The sequence below is a fragment of the Bufo gargarizans genome, chromosome 9 (genome assembly GCF_014858855.1).
Source record: "Bufo gargarizans isolate SCDJY-AF-19 chromosome 9, ASM1485885v1, whole genome shotgun sequence".
NCBI lineage: Eukaryota > Metazoa > Chordata > Amphibia > Anura > Bufonidae > Bufo > Bufo gargarizans.
In genome coordinates, this window is record NC_058088.1 from 179,455,371 (window position 1) to 179,476,387 (window position 21,017).

Consider the following 21,017-nt stretch of genomic DNA (forward strand, 5'->3'; position numbering starts at 1 on the left):
TGGCATATTCAATAAGTAAAAAAGAGGTGTAAAAGGAAAATGAATTGCGAGGAGTTGAAAGAGAACCGATTCCACCATCCTCCAAAAGGGCACAATCACAGGGCATTCCCAAAAAATGTGAAGGTGAGTCCCCTCACCTATCATACACCTCCAACATCTATCAGGGGTATCTCGGCCAAAGTGTTTTAATAGCTGTGGTGTATGATACCAAAACATAAGCACTTTATATGTGTTTTCCCTATATGTAACACACGAAGACGACTTCGCTGCTCGCTCCCATATCTGTTTCCATTCTGCATATGTTATAGGATGGCCTAGAATTGCTTCCCATTTAGTCATATAGGAGTGAGTAACAGAGGAGGATGATAGGAGAAGATAAATATCTGAGATGAGACCCCGCGTTGTAACCTGCATCTTACATAGTTTCTCAAATGGTGAAGGGGTTGACACCTTCATTGAGCGAAAGCGGTCCGAAGAAAAATGGCATATCTGCACATATTGAAACCTAGAGGACTCCGGCATTTGATGCAAGGATCGTACCTCATCAAACGATAAAAGACCCAGAGACCTATAGTTTACAACATCCGCAAATCTAAACAGTTTCTTAGGAAACCATGTTTTAAGAAAGGCTGTGTGCATTCCCAACGGAAATAGTGGATTATACAGAAAGGAGATCATAGAAGATTTTACATCTCAACCATATGTTACAGGTAAAGGACATCATCCGTATTTTTGGCGGACCGCAAAATACATACGGTCGTGTGAATGAGCCCTAAGTAGGAGAAGCAAAAACCTCAAGGACCATGCAAGAAACCAGAACCAAGCAATCCTCAAACTGGGACAGAAAAGTAACTGGGTGGGGGCGGAAGAGAAAAAGATTTTACGGTAAGTACAAAAATCTACTTTTGTCACCTGTAGGAGGATGAAGGTCTGAATGACAGATTCCAAAAAACCCGAGAACTGCGGCTTCAACAGCCGTGCCATTAAAACGCAGTGAAGGTAAATTTTGGTAAAAGGGAGGTCCATGGCCAATCCGGAGCCTTGGGGATCACCGCTAGACTTGATCTACTGGAGGAGCCGTGGAAGAAGGGGCGGGGGGGGGGGTGTACGGAAATGTGAGCTGAGGAAATATGGGCACTCTTACACTGTTTATGGGGGCACCATGACTGGCACGGTATATAGGGGCACTCTTACACTGTATATGGGACCACCATGTCTGGGTGGGGGGGGTGTCATTAAAATGTTGCGTTTTTTTCTGCTTCCCATGGGAAAATCAGCGCTGATTCTGCCCCAAAAGAGGACATGATGTTTCTCATTGAAACGAATGGGAGTTTTTGAGGCGTTTATGGAGCAGATTTGGAGGCAGAAACGCTCCAAAATCAGCGCCAAAAAACTCAGTGTGAACTGACCCTTATACCGTTGATGGAGACCGTTCACACCGCGGCTGACGCAGCTGCACTAATATCGCATACTCCTGCTCCGCCGTTCACACTGTATGACGTGCGGTACACTACAGCTTCCACCACTACACATCCCCTGCACGTCCAGCTTCTAACATGTCCGGCACGTGACCGCTCTCCCACTAGCCCCGCCTCCCGGAGGAGCGGCCCTTCTCCGCTTTACGATTACTACAGTTCCCTTTAGGGCCGCGGTCAGGCACTCGCAGTCCTCCATGTCCCGGCGCAGTAAGTCCTTGTGTTACTTCTCACGGTGTCCCGGTCCGGGCTGTCACTTACACCTCTCGCTGTGTTTCCCTCTGCAGAACATCGAAGACCGGAGAAACGGGCCGGCAAACAGCAGGTATAACGACCGCACCGGACGGCTTTAGGACCTGACGCTGTGGCGGAGTGAGGCATAGAAACATAGAATGTGTCGGCAGATAAGAACCGTTTGGCCCATCTAGTCTGCCCAATATACTGATACTATGGATAGCCCCTGGCCCTATCTTATATGAAGGATGGCCTTATGCCTATCCCATGCATGCTACTGTATTTGCAGCTACCACTTCTGCAGGAAGGCTATTCCATGCATCCACTACTCTCTCAGTAAAGTAATACTTCCTGATATTACTTTTAAACCTTTGCCCCTCTAATTTAAAACTATGTCCTCTTGTAGCAGTTTTTCTTCTTTTAAATATTCTCTCCTCTTTTACCGAGTTGATTCCCTTTATGTATTTAGCAGTTTCTATCATATCCCCTCTGTCTCGTCTTTCTTCCAAGCTATACATATTAAGGTCCTTTAATCTTTCCTGGTAAGTTTTATCCTGCAATCCATGTACCAGTTTAGTAGCTCTTCTCTGAACTCTCTCCAAAGTATCAATATCCTTCTGGAGATATGGTCTCCAGTACTGCGCACAATACTCCACATGAGGTCTCACTAGTGCTCTGTAGAGCAGCATGAGCGCCTCCCTCTTTCTACTGGTAATGCCTCTCCCTATACACCCCAGCATTCTGCTAGCATCTCCTGCTGCTCTATGACATGGTCTGCCTACCTTTAAGTCTTCTGAAATAATGACCCCTAAATCCCTTTCCTCAGATACTGGGGTTAGGACTGTATCACTGATTTTATATTCTGCTCTTGGGTTTTTACGTCCCAGGTGCATTATCTTGCACTTATCAACATTGAATTTTAGTTGCCAGATTTTTGACCATTCCTCTAGTTTTCCTAAGTCCTTTTCCATTTGGTGTATCCCTCCAGGAACATCAACCCTGTTACAAATCTTTGTGTCATCAGCAAAAAGACACACCTTACCATCGAGGCCTTCTGCAATTTCGCTGATAAAGATATTAAACAATATGGGTCCCAGAACAGATCCCTGAGGTACCCCACTGGTAACAAGACCTTGGTCTGAATATACTCCATTGACTACAACCCTCTGTTGTCTCTCCCTCAGCCACTGCCTATGCCATTCAACAATATGGGAGTCCAAGCCCAAAGACTGCACTTTATTGATAAGCCTTCTATGTGGGACAGTATCAAAAGCCTTACTAAAGTCCAGATAAGCGATGTCTACTGCAACTCCGCCATCTATTATTTTAGTCACCCAATTAAAAAAAATCAATAAGATTAGTTTGACATGATCTCCCTGAAGTAAACCCATGCTGTTTTTCATCTTTCAATCCATGGGATTTTAGATGTTCCACAATCCTCTCCTTAAGTATGGTTTCCATTAATTTCCCCACTATTGATGTCAGGCTTACTGGCCTATAGTTGCCCGATTCCTCCCTACTACCTTTCTTGTGAATGGGCACAACATTTGCTAATTTCCAATCTTCTGGGACGACTGTTGCCAGTGATTGGTTAAATAAATCTGTTAATGGTTTTGCTAGTTCACCGCTGAGCTCTTTTAATAGCTTTGGGTGACTTAGAACCTCTTCCTCTGTAAAGACACATGAATCAAAAGATTCATTAGTCTTCCTTCCTAACTGAGGTCCTTCTCCTTCATTTTCCTTTGTAAAAACTGAACAGAAGTATTCATTGAGGCAGTCAGCTAGTTCTTTATCTTCTTCTATATACCTTCCTTCTTTAGTTTTTAATTTGGTAATTCCTTGTTTCAGTTTCCTTTTTTCATTTATGTATCTGAAGAATGCCTTATCGCCTTTTTCCCCTGACTGAGCTAATTTCTCTTCTGCCTGTGCTTTAGAAGCTCTTATAACTTGTTTGGCCTCTCTCTGCCTAATCTTGTAAATTAGCCTGTCATCCTCGTTTTTATTTTTTTTATAATTCCTAAATGCTATCTTTTAGTTTTTAATGATTTTGGCCACTTCTGCTGAGTACCACAGTGGTCTCTTCCTTTTTTTGCTTTTACTGACAAGCCTAATGCAAATTTTCTGTTCCCTTCAATAGTGCCACTTTTAAGTAGTCCCATTTCTCCTGGACTCCAATGAAACTGTTCCAGTCTGATAGGGACTCGTGTACCACTAATCTAATTTTAGAAAAGTCAGTTTTTCTAAAATCTAAAACTTTTGTTTTTGTGTGGTGTGACTCAGTCACTGTACTTATAGTAAACCACACTGACTGGTGATCACTAGATCCCAAGCTTTCCCCTACAGTAATATCAGATACCAAATTCCCATTTGTGAATACTAAATCTGAAATGGCCTCCCTCCGGGTTGGCTCCTCCACTACTTGCTGTAGAGATAATCCCAGTAGGGAATTTAGAATATCTGTACTCCTGGCAGAACTAGCTATTTTGGTTTTCCAGTTTACATCTGGAAGATTGAAGTCTCCCATAATGATAACTTCCCCCTTCAATCTCATTTTAGCTATTTCCTCAACTAGTAGATCACGGGAGATGTAGTTTCTCCAGCCGCTCGCTCAAGTGTTTAGAGTGCAGCAGGAACTACAAAAGCACGTGTGCTGTGTGTGGAGAGCTCTGCCTGCTCTGAGACTACAACTCCTAACATCCTACTGTCTTAAAGGGGAAGTCCTTTAGGCTAGGGTCTAAGGTGAGACCCCTGCTGACCTCTGTAACGAGAGCGCTGCTTCTCCTCACTGCTGAGCAGGATGGTGAAGACGTGGCGTAGACCTTATATTGAGACTGTCTTCACCATCCTGCTCAGCAGTGTGGAGAAGCAGCGCACTTCAGACTGCTCGTTACAGGGATTAGCGGGGGTCTCACAGCTGGGACCCCCTCTAAACCCCACTGCCCAGCAAGGCCGCTTACCCTGTTGGGCGCCTCTGCAGAAGCTTCCCCCTCCACATCTTGAAAGCGGTGCGCCGAATTCTCCAGCAGCCGGAGCATTGTCAGCAGCGCTGCGCTGATGAATGGCAGGAAAAGTCTATGGTGTATTGGTACGCCTTAGGGCGTGCATGCCCACAGAGAGGGCTCTGAGTGCCCCCACTGGCACGCATGCCATAGGTTCTCCACCACTGCCTTAGGTGATAACTCTTTCAGCAGAAGCTCTTCCTTCTGACCTTTCCTGTACACATGCACACTCGGCTCAGCCAAGCCTGCATGTGTTTTCAATAGGGAGCGGCGGATGAGCCACTGCCAGACACTGGGCATGTAGAAGTATTCAATATCTGCCATCAGGAGAGGGTCTGGAACACCCTATACGTTTTAGGATAGTCACCACATCCTGCAGAAATCAAGTTTACCGCATCGGCCAGCCAAATAATGTGTACGGGAGGAGGGCCCCCCCCCGACGGCAGTTGTCAGGGAAGAAGAGGATCGGCATGTTCGGATCCTTTTGTTCCTGTGGAGATAAGGCTACTTCCACATTGACGTTATTGCTATACGGTTTTGAGGTCCGGAAGGGGATCTCAAAACCACAGCAAAACGCCTCCGTCCTAATAATCCAACCGTCTGCATGTGTTCAGAATGGATCCGGTTGTATTATATGGAAAATGAAGAAACCATTGTAAGTGATTAGGCGCCAAATCAATTTTTTTAATTTTTTTTGTGTCCGGAAAAAACTGATTTGACACCATTGACTTGCGTGATTTTTGGTGCCGGATCCAGCATGTTCAGTTTCCCATGCCGCACACAAATCGCAGCGGAAGGCATTCTGGTGCACGCCGTTACCGTTTGTCCCCATTGACAATGAATGGGGACAAAACTGATGCGTTGTGCTGTGGGTTTGAGATCCTGTGCAGGACAGCACAACGCAGATGTGAAAGTAGCCCGAGTCACTGTCAGACGTCTCCCATTCACAGCACCTGCATGCTCAGCCGTGTATGTGTACGAGACAGCGGTCAGCTGACAGTTTTCTCATGTGTATGGCCTCTTTACATCTTGTGTGTATTGGCACCTTAAAGGGGCACTCTCACCTCAGACATTGATGGAATATCGCTAGGATATGTTCCCATAATTACATACTGGGTTCACATAGATTTTTTTATTTCCTGCAAAGTCCATTGAAGCACATTTAACAGAATACAGGCTGCTGTAAACAGTATCCTGCAGTCTGCTCTTCCACATGGGGACTGCAGTACTCGGGTACCACTGATTTAAAAGAGGTTTTTTTTCATACGCCTGCCCAACGGCACTAAGCAGGTTACTCGCCTCCCAGGGACAGGAAACAACGTGGAGAACATTCATTTAAAAGCCTTCTCCCCTTCTCCCCTTTTCCTTCTCCAGTTGTTTCCTGTCCCTCGGGATGAAGTGGAGAACGGACCGGGGGTCCTCTCCTGCTCGGACACATCACGCAGCCTTTTTTCTCTGGGTCTATCCGTTCCCCTGACTAATGGGTCAGGAGGGCTGCAGCAGGACGCCGGCGTCTAGGTAGAAGTCCAACGAGTCGTAGGCAACCCCGGGCGATATGGCACCTCCATGTGGGGCAGCTATAGAGGAAGCTGGCATTGCGAGACTCGTGGGGCCAGAGTCTCGCAAGATTTGGTCACGTGGACGCGGGAGGCGTACGTGCTGTACCACGTGACCCGGAAGTACTGCTTAAAATGCCGGATGGACAAATCAATGGCGTTCCTTATCGGTTTGGGTAGCATCAGTGCGTGGTGCAGCCATGTCCCTGCCTGCTGATATGTCCGCAGACCCTCCGAAGGCCCTTAGCCCAGTAAGCCTCCTCCTTTTGGGTTATTGTTCCCTGTCTGAAATTTTGCCTATTGTACACCCTGGGGTCTGTCTTCTTGGTGAAGGTTCCCTCAAATATTAATTACTTCAGTGCTTCCCCTGAAGGAATCTTTTTTTTATTGCAGGGCAGACCCAGCAAAATTGGGGCACCTTCAATAAAGAAAAAATGTGCCATATGTAAGAAACAGCCGGCCGGCCGCATAACGAAACCTCTTTGCCAGAGAGGTACTGATAAGATTATGGCTGAAGAGACCCCATCTTTAGTGGACAGCCTAAAATCTATCATTAAAGAAGAAGTCGGCTCCACCATTGAGGCCAAAATGGCGGCACTTCTTCAGGCACCCTCTACCTCCAGGTCTATTCATGACGCTCCTGGGGATTTTGAGTTTGACTTTTATGAAGGAGAGGTCTCCCCTGACTCCGACTCTGTTTCCTCAGACGATGAATCGGGTAGACCCCTTTATTCAATTGAGGACACTGATTTTGCTTCTCAGAACTATCAGGGCTACTATGAACATTGAGCAGTCCAAAGAACCGCAGTCAATTCTAGCTCAGATATTCAGGGGCCTGGCTGATGTTTTCCCGGTCCATGAAAGCATAAAAAAAAATTAATTGCAGATAAATGGAAGGACCCTGAGAAAAGATCAGGAGTCTCTAGGGTGTTCAAACGTAAATACCCGTTTAGCGAGATGGATTCGACCCATTGGGATAAGACCCCAAGGGTGGACCGCCTAGTAGCCAGAATTTCTAAGAAGTCCTCCCTCCCCTTTGAGGATGTAGGCCTCTTACGGGACCCAATGGATAAAAAATGCGAGTCTATTCTGAAAAAAATCTTGGGAAACATGCACTTTTCCATGTTAAGACTTCCACCTTCAATCCAGAACCCTGTTGCTATGGCTATCTCAGTTAGAGGAGCATCTACTTGCAGGTACTCCTAGTGAAGATATCCTGGCCTCCCTTCCAGTATTAAAGCAAGCTATGCCTCGGCTGACCTAGTCAAGCTTTCCGCCAGATCGGCGGCCCTGTCAAACTCGGCCAGGAGGTCCGTTTGAATGAGGTCCTGGTCGGGGGATAAGGCTCCATTCACACATCCAGTTTTTCCGGATGACACCGGAACGATGGATCTGGCATTTCAATGCATTTTTCTAACTGATCAGGCATTTTTCAGACTGATTACGATCCTGATCAGTCTTACATATGACATCAGTTGGCATACGTTTTGCCGGATCGCTCTGCCGCAAGTGTGAAAGTCAGACGTTTCTTTAAGGGTGCCCATAGATTAAACCCAGCAGTTAGATCTACTGTGCCTCCCTGGGTCCTTAATCTAGTTCTTTCGGTACTGATGGATCCTCCTTTTGAGATCCCTCTTAGTTTACTCTCCCTGAAAACAGCCTTCTTAATTGTGATCACCTCAGCGAGGAGAGTGGGAGAGATCCAAGCCTTGTCTTGCCGTCCGCCATATTTAACGATTCTGGGTGACAGTATAGTTTTGAGACATAAACCTTCCTGCCTAAAGGTATTTACTAAATTCCATTGTGAATAAGAAATGTCATTACCTACCTTCTGTCCACAGACCAGGTCCAACAGGGAAATAAAATACCATAATCTTGATGTCCGAAGATGCGTCTTGGCTTACCTAGAAGCCACCAAGGACATAAAATCGAATCGCCTACTAGTCCAGTATGCAGGAAAAAACTATTGCCCGCTGGATTAAGATGACCGTTGCCAAAGCATATAGGGAGAGGGGTGTTACTCTTCCCTTGTAGTTGAAGGCCCAGTTGACCAGGGCTATTTCTACCTCCTGGGCGGAAGGTTCCTCTGTCTCTCTGGCCCAGATATGTCAGGCTGCCACCTGGTCCAGTCGAAGTACCTTCTTCAAACATTAGACTGGATGTTCTCTCCAATAGGGACCTTTCCTTTGGTCGTAAAGTTTTGTCTGCCTTGGTCCCTCCCTAATATATTTTGATTACTCTGTTAGTCCTCCTGCTTAGTGCCGTTGGGGAGGCGTATGGAAAAGATAATAATTACACTTACCGGTAATTGGATTTTCCATTTAGCCTCCACAACGGCACTGGCATTTCCCGCCCTTAAGTTGAATTATTAATAATCCCGTTTTTTTTTTTTTGTTGCTATGTTCTTTTTGCCTTTTCTTCTCTTGTTAAAGGAAGAATAAATAAATTTGCCTGTTCAGCATCATCCTGAGTTTCTCGGATACTTACTGGAGAAGGTAAAAGGGGAGGAGGCTTTTAAAGGGTTTCTGTTGTGAGAAAAATCGAGATTGACGTCCTCCGAGTTCTCCTCAGTGTCTTGTAAATCCCGCAGCCAGCGTCGTCCCGTTAAGTATTCGGCGCAGTGAGTGAAGGACGCGCTTCTGATGCCGGCTTCCTGCCTGCGCCAAATACTAAACTGGACGACGCAGGCGCGGGATTTACGGGACACTGAGGAGAACTCGGACGTCAATCAGCTGTACATGGGTGTGCCAAAGGGTGAGAAGACGGGGCCTCTAGATGCTGCAGCTACGCCCCACTAGCACCTAGAGGCTCATTAGCTTATTATAAAAGTCTTTATTTTGAGGGAGCGGCGGCAGGCAGGGAGTTATAAATCATACTGTTATGTACTATTAGCACATCGCTAACGTCAGTCAGCTACAGAACGTTATTTCTCATGACAGAAACCCTTTAAGTGAACGATCTCCATGTTGTTCCCTGTCCCTGGGAGGCCGGATAACCTCCTGCTGAATGCCGCGGTGGAGGCTATATAGAAAATCCAATTAACGGTATTCTCTTTTTAGGCTTAGATACTGATGGCCTGTCTCCAGGAGAGGTCATCAATATCAGATTAGTAGTGACCTGACACCCCACTGACCAACTGTTTCAGGCAAACTACACAGCGGAAGGCTCCAATCATTGTGTAGTGTCCGTGCCGGGTTGTACACTCTCGCCTTCCAGTTTTTTTTTGTGTTTGCCTCAATATCATCAAACTAAGGGAATGCAGCTGCTATGGGGCCCTTAAAAAAAAAAAGGACCCAGCCTGCTTCCATCCTACTTGCAATAGAGCGGCAAGTACCTTGTGCAGGACTCCCCTCTTTAAAGGGCATCTGTCAGCAGTTTTGTTCCTGTTGCATGTGCGCTTGGCAGCTGAAGGCATCTGTGTTGGTCCCATGTTCATGTGTCCACATTGCTGAGAAAAATTATGTTTTAATATATGCAAATGAGCCTCTAGGAGCAACGGGGGCGTTGCCATTACACCTAGAGGCTCTGCTCTCTCTGCAACTGCTGCACTCTCTGCACTTTTATTGACAGGGCCTGGTGTGATGTTTTACATTGCCTGGTCCTGTCAAGCAAAGTGCAGAGGACCCTTTTACTAATGTCGGGAAGAGAAGTTTAATCCACAGCCTGAAGAGGGCGCGAGCGTGCAGTGTTGGATACAAATGTACTATGTAATATATTTTATTTATTTATTTTTATATTTTTTTTTTTTATTCAAAAAGTCAATAGAACAAATACATAATTAATCAATAACATCATAAATTCTTACCCTTCTCCACTAGCGATGCGTCTCTAATCCCTACAAAAATGGAAGAAGAAAGAAAAAAAACGAAAAAAAAAAAAAAAACTATAAAATGGGGGGGAACCACTGAAAGGAATCTACCACTTCCAATCTCCCCATATCCTAGACCATTTTTCTCTTGGTTATATAAAACTTTCTCATATCTCTTAACCTTGTTTACCTAGTATATCCACTCATTTGACTTTGGAGTGATATGAGAGATCCAGACTCGAGTAGTTAAGAGTCTGGCTAAAAACATAATTTTGACCAAAAGGATCTTCTGATACTTATGGCAATTTACCAGACATAAATCGCCCAATATCCAGCACTCAGGGTTTTTTTTTGCCTATTATTTGACATTATTTATTGCTAAACCTCAAACTGTTTTCCAACCAGATGCCTACAAGCACATCAAACAGCTGGACTGCCCGGGTATAGTCCACCTCCGATGCAGCCATGATTTTGCAGAGCTACTTGCCTTGCCTCTGCGGCCATTGCTGGTCTGCTCGATCAGTGCTACTACCGCATTTTGGCATTATTTTTTTTTTGGCATTTTTTCTGGGATTACCCGTTTTTCTAGAAAGTTTTTAGACTTCTCTAGTCTTGCCTCATCTGAGGTCCAAGACCTATCAGGTCCTCCTCAATGGAGGCGCTGGAGCCTCTTAGGAGCTCCACTCCGTGCAGTGCACACCATCCACACTGCAGTAGTGCCAGTCTACTGGATATGGCGGAAAATTACAAGAAAGACCTGACAGAAAAGGTGAATAAACACATGACTGTGGTCGCCCACTAGGGCCCAGAGAGCCTCGGCGCCCTCCTTCTAGATCTAAGCAAAAGTCTCCAGAACCTGGACAATTATATGGGCCAAAAGGAAAGTCAAATGGAGGCTACAATCAACTGGATGAAAGTGAGCGGCGACACTCTGGGACCCATCACGTGGTCTGACCATGCCCAATTGAAGTCCTTCTAGACCTCAATGTTAGTCACACTTGTTAACGTCATTGGCGTTCTAATGATACTCTTCTCAAAAGGCCTGTGCGCGGAGAAGAACGGCGCTCCCGCCTACAGGCCGATCTTTAATTCAATAGGGGGTCGGTTTCTGATGTGAGGTGTTTATGGGAGGCGCACAAAGCAATGATGAGGGGACATTGAATTGATATGGACACCAGACTTAAGAAAGACTCAGAAGCCACCACAAGGGACCTGGGTAAACACCTGAAAATACTAGAACAGCTGATGGCTGCCCATCCTTCCCGTCAAATCCTTAAAAGTATTGTGGATACCCGAGCCCAACTTAAAAGGATAGCCGTAAGCAGGGTAGACAAACTCCTACACTATACACGGTAGAAAGCCGTGACCCCGGAGGTTTACAAGCTGCTTCCATCATCAGCATCCATTATAGCGCCCACTAGTGGTGAGGATTAGTCCTCCTGGTTGTCACCGGCACCCCCCGGCCTCCATCTAGTGACATCACTCCTCTGATTTTATCTCTGTATTGATGATTAATAAATATATCATTTACATTTCTAATTTGCTGCTTTTGATATTTTTTTTGTAGATTTGTATATGCAGTTAATATGTAAATTAAGGTGATATAAACCCCGCCTACAATGGGTGTGGCTAAGCTGCAGGAATTTGGGGTGTGTGAATGACATGTACTAGGTGTAAGGGTATAATAAAGGGGCACTCCGACTATGGACACTTATGAAACAGCCACAGGATCTGCTGTATATGGCTGATAGGTGTGTGACCCCGAGGTGGGAGCTCCATCTGTGCGGCCGCCATAGCCAGGTGGAGGATGAATGGAGACAATGGTTCGGCTGTTTCCACAACGTCCACGGCCAGGTAGTCACATACAGATCAGCCCCACTGACTCCATGGTGGAATCCGCAGCGTGACAAACTGCAAATCCAAGGGTCAGCTTAGGATTTCTGCCACGGAAATCACAGCATACCTACATGAACGGTGGGTGTCCGTACTTAAAAAGCGGAGCAGGCACCATAGCCACCGGCTCTTTGCTGTTTCACATGGCAGACACCTGGGGCTAATGTCTGTGATTGGCAAAAATGGCGATTGCAGACATTTAACTCTTCAGCTGCCATGGTCAATTGTAGCCACAGCAACTGAGAAGGCATCCCCCAGGACCACTGTACTCCTAGAGCCTGAACAGCTTCCCTGTGCTGAGATCGGGGAAGCTGTTCATTGGTGGCCAATAGATTTGAGCATGCTGGAGGCTGCCAGGTCATTTCATGGACGCCTGCAGATGACAGCGCACCATATGGATATACTAAATTTCTGATACATTATTGTAATAAATCACAACAGTGTGTGGGAGAAGGAATCTAAAGATCTCGTGTTTAGTCCCCTAGGGCAGCTTAAAAAATAAATATATATATATATATTTAAATCCATAACTTCAGTTCTAAATGTAAGGCAGTTTCTTAGCATAGAAAATGGTAAATGAGACGGGCCCGTCCCCGCCCATGCCACGCGGACAATTATCGACCTCGCGTGTGTGGGGAGAAGTCGCAGAAAGCGGCGCTACTAACTGATGCACCGCCATCTGCACCTGAAATACGCCCAATTTTAGGCGTATTTCAGTATAATAAATGACCCCCATGTTACCCACTGTGAAACATGGAGGAGGCTCGGTTATGTTTTGGGGCTGCTTTGCTGCATCTGGCACAGGGTGTCTTCAATCTGTGCAGGGTACAATGAAATCTCAAGACCATAAGGCATTCTGGAGCCAAATGTTCTGCCCAGTGTCAGAAAGCTTGGTCTCAGTCGCAGGTCACGGCTTCTCCAACAAGATAATGACGCAAAACACAGCTAAAGCAAGGAGCTGAAACGTGCAGCCTGGAGAAGGCACCTTCACAACCTGAGACAGCTGGAGCAGTGTGCTCATGGGGACTGGGTCAAAACACTTGTGGACAGGTGCAGAAGTCTCACTGAGAGGCTCCATCTACACAACAGTGACTCAACAACCGTTTTTAGAAGCCTTGCCGTTTAGGGCGCTATTCACATGGCTGTTTTTTTTAACGGCCAATGAATACCGGCTATCAAATGTCCTATTTTTGGCTGTTTTGAAGGCCAGACGGACCCCATTGAAATCAATCGCTCAGGTTTTTTTTTTTTGTTGTTGCTTTTTTCTTATTCAAATGTTTATTAAGACCAATGGAGCAGGTAAAACGCCCTGTTTTTAATGGCCATGTGGACAGCAGTGCACCCGTCTACCGGCTGTTAAAATGCCTTTCAGTGGTTAAAATAAATAAGCAAAAACATATATTACTTATCAGAAATATTATAAATACTGAGGGGACAGCGGGGGTTTGAATGCAAAAATAAAATAAACCAATCAAACATGTTTTAACACGACCATGAAAAACGGATGTCACATGGCCATTAAAAATTGACAAATTGCCAGAAAATGGATACACACACGGATGCAGAATGCCCACGAAAAACTAACTGTCCGTTTTTAACAGCATTTATTTTTCTTTTCACTGTCGTCTTCATGTAGCCTTAGGCCTCATTCACATCAGGGACTAACAGACGGTTCTCCATGGACACATGGACTCCATGAGGCCTTACAGAAATCACTTGATTGAAGTGATTGCCTCAAAAGGTTGTGCAACAAAATAATAAGTTAAAGGGGTATTTCCATCTCAGACAATGGGGGCATATCGCTGGGATCCAAACTTATCTCGTAAACAGAGCCGGTAGTCCCGAAGATGTGCAGCCGTCCTCCTGAGAATCATGGGCTTGATTCCCCCATTACCCTGATGTTCCTCTAGACTCATCCTCTATACTACCGTCCACCCCCCATCAATACCCTGTGTTCTGGTAATGCTGTAAGGTTTTGCTCCTGCCAATAAAGTTTATTCCAATGAATGCGCCTGTTTATCATGGTCACATTGATGTCAGGCTATGATGTCATAATGGCTCCTAGGACAACGCACTTCTAGAACCTCGCTGGCTGGACGGCTCTGCGGCCATTGCTGGTCTGCTTTTCGCACGATCAGTGCTACTGCCACAATTTGGTGTGTTTTGGATATTTTTCTTGGTATTTCCAGGATTTCTCTTTAGTCTTTCCTCATCCGAGGACCAAGACTTATCGGGCCCTCCTCAATGGAGGTGCCGGAGCCCCTCAGGAGCTCCACTCCCTGCAGCAGAAACCATCCGCGCTGCAGGAGAGCCTGTCTACTGGACATGGCAGAAAATAGCAAAAAAGATCTGCAAGAAAAGGTGAACGCCCACATGACGGTGATCGCCCACTACGGCCCAGAGAGCCTCGGCGCCCTCCTGCAAGATATAAGTAAAAGTCTCCAGAACCTGGAAGATTATATGGGCCCAAAGGAAAGTGAAATGGAAGCTACAATAAAGTGGATGAAAGTGAGCGGCGATAAGATGATCAAGATGGGCAAAAACCTCAGAAACATGGACATCAGCGACTATGACATCGATATAGAGCAATACATCGCTGCCAAAGAGGAAGAGGAGGCTGAAAGGGCGATGGAGGCCAAACGTCTGATGGAGGAGGCCAAGGAGAAAGATCAGAACCTAAAGAGACACCGACGCAACATCATCTCCTCCATGCGGCAGAGGATTGGAGCCGCCGTGAGAGCCGTGACCCAAAGGTTTACAAGCTGCATCCAAAAAAGCGCCCACTAGAGGTGAAGATCGATCCCCCGGTTGTGACTGGCGCCCCCCGGCCTCCATCTAGAGACATCACCAATTGACTACTAATGGTTAATAAATATACCATTTACATTTCTGTTTTGCTGCTTCTGCTCTGATCATTTTTTATAGATTTGTGTCTGCCGTTAATATGTAAATTAGGGGGATGCAAATCCCGCCTACAAGGGGTGTGGCTAAGCTGCAGGAATTTGGGGGGTGTGAATGACCTGTACTAGGTGTAAGGGTATAATAAAGGGGCACTCCGACTATGGACACTTATGGAACAGCCACAGGATCTGCTGTATAGGGCTGATAGGTGGGAGCTCCATCTGTGCGGCTGTACTCGCTGCTCCCTGGTCTTCTCTAGGTGTTGCATAGTGCTGACTGTGTACATGTGCTGTGCAATGTCCGGTCACAATGCAGTGCGGGCCCAGAGAAGGACAGGGAGCGGTGAGTGGAGGGGGAGCGCCTGGATATGCTAAGGGCCAGCGCCGTCCAAAGGGGCAAGCTCATTTAGTTATTTTTGGACTGGTCTGAGGTCAGACGTGGGAGGTCCGATGAATAAAATAATATATTTTTTGAGATTTTTCTCCTCTAAACCCTAAGTGCGTCTTCTAAAGCGTAGAATAAGGTGCATGTTGGATTCTCCTAACATGTAAGTTCCCCTGTATCATCTATTAACTCTTCTATTCCTCTACCCGACACCCTCTCCCATCAACTACCTGATCTTTATTGCAGCGTCTCAGGATGGCCTCCACCGGTCCTACTGGGTCAATCAACTGCTCAATTTTCACACAGTTCCGCAAAATCATGGCGGCATCGGATGTAGACGTAGACCCTTTAATAAAGCTGAGCTGCGCCTAGGCCTTGTGACCAATGAACGTTACGTTGCGTGACTTAGACTAAGCTGTGCGGAGGCCATGGCGCTGCTGCGAGCTCAGCTTCATTGAAGTGAAAGGGGCTGAGCTGTGATACCAAGCACAACCACTAGAAAATGGATGGCGCTGTGCTTGGTGGGTAAGAACTAAGACCAGCTTTTTGTGTGTACCGCTCTGCACCACAGCCTGCTCCACCTGTGGGCAGCGACAACCCAGTGGATCCCGGGCATCCAGGACTTCAAGGATAACGTCAGATGCTTCCACCACCTACATGACAAGAGGGTAGAGGACGTCAGGTAGAGCCTCAGGTCGTCACTTCAGAATTTCCAGATGACTGGATGCTAGATTAAAAGCATGTCATTGTCTTAAAGGGGAATCCTGTGATGGACATGGTATGTCATCACTCGGCACGGTTCTGACCTCTGGTATCCCCATGAATCCTGTGACTGAAGGGGTATCCTGTGACGATATGGTATGTCATCACTTGGCACGGTTCTGACCTCTGGTATCCCCCGGATCTTGAGAATGAAGGGGTTGCAGCACTGATTCTGGGCTTTCCCTGTCCAGCTGCTGTGCTAGGAAACTGAGCTCAGCTCCAGTCACATGAATGGGACCTGCTGTAGGTCCCGCCACAGCCGGAGAGGCGCTGTGCTAGAAATTATCAGGATCAATGGGGAACCTCCGGTCGGACCTCCGCTTATCATAAAGGGATGCACCATCACTTTACAAGATGGGAATACCCATGAATGTGCCCCATCTTGACATTTATGGCATATTGTTCAGCTATGTCCGATAGCAGTGAATGGACAGCAAACATGCGCATGCTCGGCCACCCCTCCAAACACGATGTTCGACTTCTAAAAATTGCAGAATCAGGAGCTCTGATATTATACACAGTCCCATAGTGGTGAATGGAGGGGGAGCTGCGTATGGGCAGCTTGCTCTCCATTTACTTTGTGGCCCCATTCTTGAGCTAGAGGTGTAGGACCCGCACCAGTCAGACATTTATAGCACATCCTAGCAATGTCCAGATACAACAACTCCTTTAAAGACATAGTATGTACAGTCCGCTTCGTGTATCTAAACACACAGGTCACTCTACACGGATACAAGCCAATCAGCCGTGCAAGCAAATGAGTTTTCGGCCACTAAATGCGTGCTTTATAGTCACTGTCAGCAAGCAGTGATCTTGAAAACAGTGAAGAATTGAACCAAAAAGAACATAATAAAGTTGCAGATTATGAAACCAAGAGTCGGGCGGCGGGCAGCTGGACGTGAGGCAGGGATGCATCCCTGTAGGTGCTGGCACATCCCGGCAGACGGGCACTGACCTTTTTGAATTCCCGATAATAGGCTTTCCTGGAGTTCTCATTCTCTAGCTGCTCGTGTTTCTCCAAGCTCCGCAGATCTGCCTCCTGCACACAGGAAAGGGTTAACGTCAACTTGTCAGTGGATCAGTCATACAGTGATATCTCCTGACAATACACTACTGCAGGGATGCTCAACCTGCGGCCCTCCAGATGTTGCAAAACTACAACTCCCAGCATGTCCTAATAGATGTAGGCTATCCAGGCATGCTGGGAGTTGTAGTTTTGCAACAGCTGGAAAGCCGCAGGTTGGGCATGCCTGCACTACTGCATACAGGTTGCAGCTTGTACTCCGCAGATCACCGCACTGCACTTTATTACAGGGGTAAGGAAAGAGTAAGGCTACTTTCACACTTGCGTTCTTGCCCGATCCGGCAGGGATAAGCAAAAACGCTTCCGTCATGATAATACAACCGGCTGCATCCGTTATATCATCTTTACATGAAGGCTCCCTCTGCTGCGCACTCCACTTCTTGGTCACTACGCGGCGTCTCGTCTCCAGTGGAGCGGTGGCGTAGTGTAATTACAAGCACTCGCTCCATTCATTTGTACGGATGGAGCACTTGTATTATACCGCGCTTCCGAAACGAAGTGCAGTGTAATGAAGAGGAAGCGGCTCTCGCATGTAGCACCGCCGTCTCTTCAAACAGCTGATCTGCGGGGGTCCTGACGATGGGTCATCAATAATAACGGCCGCACCACCCCTTTAAGTGCCTCTGTGTGGAGGACCAACATTCATGGACATCCCATTGATTTCAATGATGATGAATAGGTGGCATCTGCCATGGACTGCTGGGATGGATCCTAAGGATATCAGTACGGGACCAGCTGATGCCACAAGGGCTACGTTCTACTAAAATCTCCAAAATGTCGGCGCTCTACACACCTTCTGCTCAAACTCCCTCTGCCGCCTCAGTGCATCGTTCTGAAACGTGTCCAAGCTCCTTCTCTTCGCCAGTTCTTTCTGCCGGGCATCTTTTTGCTTTGCTTTCATCTCTTCTACCTGTGATGAAGAAAGAAAGTCTATCAGCGCAGAATCTGCACCCCGGGTGCTACACTATCACCTTTGAAGGGGTTGTCTCATCTTGGACATTGGGGTCATATTGGTAGGATATGCCCCCAATGTCTGATAAGTGCTGGTCTCATACCTAAGCTTAAAACGCAGCCCGCAAAGTGACAGAGGGCGCACCATGCATGCGCGGGCGCCATCCATTGATTTCTATGGGGGTGCTGAAAATGGCCCATATTCTCCACCACTCTATTGATTTCTATAGGGTTTATGGCCGGCTCTCCCATAAAAATGAATGGAGGGCGCCCTCCGTCACTTTGTGGGCTCCATTCTAAGGATAGATGGGACCCGCACCTATCAGACACTGGAGGCATTTCCTAGCGATATGACCCCAATGTCCAAGACGGGACAACCCCTTTAAAATAGGCCAGTGAATGGAAAGCAAGCCTTGCCTGCACGGCCACCTCTCTGTTCTCCGCTATGGGACTGCCGGAAATAGCCGAGCCAGCGATCGGTTACTTTTGGAATTCACATAGCGGTGGATGGAGGGTGGGCGCTCTACCTTCACTTCAGAGGCCCAATTCTGGAGAGAGGAGCGGGTCCCGCCATCTGATATTGATGGCATATTCTATTGCAGGGATGTCCAACCTGCAGCAGTCCAGCTGTTGTAAAGCTACAACTCTCACCATGTCCTGCTGTAGCCAGTCTGGGCATGCTGGGAGTTGTAGTTTTGCAACAGCCGGAGTGCCGCAGGTTGGGCTTCCCTGTCCTAGCAAATTGCTGAGATAAGACGACCCCGGGTGATGAGATCCCCATCATCTGGCACATAATACATCCGCACGGTGCTCTGCTATAACTGCCCTTATAGAACAACTGAGCTCCCATTATACGATGTCAGAATCTCCCCAGGAGCCAATGATAATAATAATACATTATTATTTATATAGCGCCAACGTATTCCGCAGCGCTTTACAATTCCGGGGTTCATGTACAAACAGTCATAAATAACATAGCAACAGACAAGTCAATAATTAGAACAAGAGGAATGAGGGTCCTGCTCGCAAGAGCTTACAATCTATGAGGGGAAAGGGGGAGACACAAAAGGTAAAAGTGCTTGTTTTGTGCAATGGATCTTTGGAAAACAGGGGAGTCTATATAAAGCCGCACGAGCCGTCACCCGCCGATATCTGTAGTGCTTCTGGGTGCGGGGGAGAGTTTGCTGGAGGATCAGGTTTAGGAAATGGTTATAAATGGTCAATACATGGAGAGGAGTAAGATCAGGGGATGTGATAGGCCACCCTAAAAAGAGGTGTTTTTAGGGAGCGCCTTAAACTGTATATATTGTTATTTAACCTAATTGCTTGGGGGTAGGGCATTCCAGAGAAATGGAGCAGCTCTGGAGAAGTCCTGGAGCCGGGAGTGAGAGGTTCTGATTAAGGTGGATGTCAGTCGTAAGTCGTTTGCAGAGCGAAGAGCGCGGGTAGGGTGGTAGACAGAAAAGGAGGAGGAGATGTAGGGGGGCAGCACTATGGAGAGCTTTGTGGGTAAGGACTGTATGGGCAACCAGTGCAATGACTGGCACAGGGCGGAGGCATCGGAGTAGTGGTTGGACAGATAGGTGGCCCTGGCTGCTGCATTGAGGATAGATTGGAGAGGGGAAAGTCTGGTGACGGGGAGGCCAATTAATAGTGAGTTACAGTAATCGAGGCGGGAATGGATCAGGGCAACAATGAGAGTTTTAGATGTTTCCATAGTGAGGAAGGGGCGGATTCTAGAGATGTTTTTAAGGAGCCGGCGACACAAACGGGCGAGAGATTGATATAGGTGGGTGAAGGAAAGATCAGTGTCAAACGTCACCCCGAGACAGCAGGCGTGCTGCCCATGAGTGATGGTAGTGTCGCATGCTGAGATGGAGATAGCAGGTTTGGGTAGGTTAGTAGATGGAGAGAACAGAAGAAGTTCAGTTGCAGACAGAGAGAGGACATGAAGTTAGAGAAGGCGGACAGACAGTCACTGGTGTTCTGTAATACAGCAGGGGTGATGTCGGGGGAGGACATGTATAGTTGTGCGTCATCAGCATAGAGATAGTCCTGGAAATCAAATCTGCTGATGGTCTGTCCAAATTGGGGCTATGTAGAGAGAGAAGAGCAGAGGACCAAGGACTGAACCCTGAGGAACCCCAACTGCAAGAGGCGAGGAGAAGAAGTGGAGCCAGCAAATGGTACACTGAAAGATCGGTCAGAGAGATATGAAGAAAACATGGAGAGGGCAGTGTCCTTTAGGCTGATAGATTGGAGCAGGTGAGTAGGAGATGGTGGACTACAATGTCAAAAGCTGCAGAGAGGTCAAGGAGAATGAGCAGAGAGTAGTCACCGTTGTATTTTGCTGTCAGAAGGTCGTCACTTTGGTGAGGGCAGTTTCTGTAGAATGTAGGGTCTGAAAACCTTATTGTAATGGATCAAGGAGAGAGGGAGCAGAGAGATAGCGGATGAGGCGAGAGTAGAGCAGACGCTCCGGGAGTTTTGAGATGAAGGGAAGATTGGAGACTGGTCTGTAGTTAGTTCTGCAGGACAGGTCAAGAGAAGGTTTTTTTAACAGTGGAGTAATGATTGAGTGTTTGACACCCCCCGGACCACCCCAAGTCCCTGTATACATGGTATGATAAGCGGCACACCGGACGGGAGTATCGCCCACATACAAAGCCTTAGACTCACCCTCTTTTTCTTCTGCTCGGCCTCCCTTTTGGCCTGCTCTTTGAAGTGGGAGAGGTTCGGGACGCCGGGATCTTTCTTGACATTTTTCCCAGCATTCAGTGGGTTCTACCCCTGTCAAACCAAAACAACCAGTGAGAAGTTAAAGAGGGTTTCCAACCCATGATACTGATGGCCTACCCTCAGGACTGATGGAGGGGGGGTCCAACACCCGGCACCCCCACTAGACGTACTGGGCTGTCCATTTGGATGACAGGCCACATGACCACTGAGACCAATCACTGCAGGGTACAA

At 47.1% G+C, this 21,017-nt stretch overlaps 1 protein-coding gene across 1 annotated transcript; it reads right to left on the reverse strand.

The window, feature by feature from the left end:
• Window positions 1-15,444: 15,444 nt before the first annotated feature.
• Window positions 15,445-18,637, reverse strand: LOC122919845 (guanine nucleotide-binding protein-like 3-like protein). Its single transcript, XM_044269034.1, has 5 exons — window positions 18,575-18,637; window positions 17,890-18,006; window positions 16,968-17,051; window positions 15,769-15,903; window positions 15,445-15,618 (listed from the first exon to the last, which is right to left on the reverse strand). Exons 1-5 carry the CDS (start codon window positions 18,635-18,637, stop codon window positions 15,445-15,447), a joined length of 573 nt encoding a protein of 190 aa, XP_044124969.1.
• Between the last annotated feature and the right edge of the window lie 2,380 nt (window positions 18,638-21,017).

Bases quoted from the DNA above. Each gene is read 5' to 3' on its own strand.
- LOC122919845 (XM_044269034.1), bottom strand. From the start codon at position 18,637: ATGCCATCAATATCAGATGGCGGGACCCGCTCCTCTCTCCAGAATTGG. The intron at 18,007-18,574 runs GTAGAGCGCCCA...TCTTCATCACAG, and splicing joins ATTGGGCCTCTGAAGTGAAG to GTAGAAGAGATGAAAGCAAA. The intron at 17,052-17,889 runs GTGTGTAGAGCG...TCCTGTGTGCAG, and splicing joins AGAGGGAGTTTGAGCAGAAG to GAGGCAGATCTGCGGAGCTT.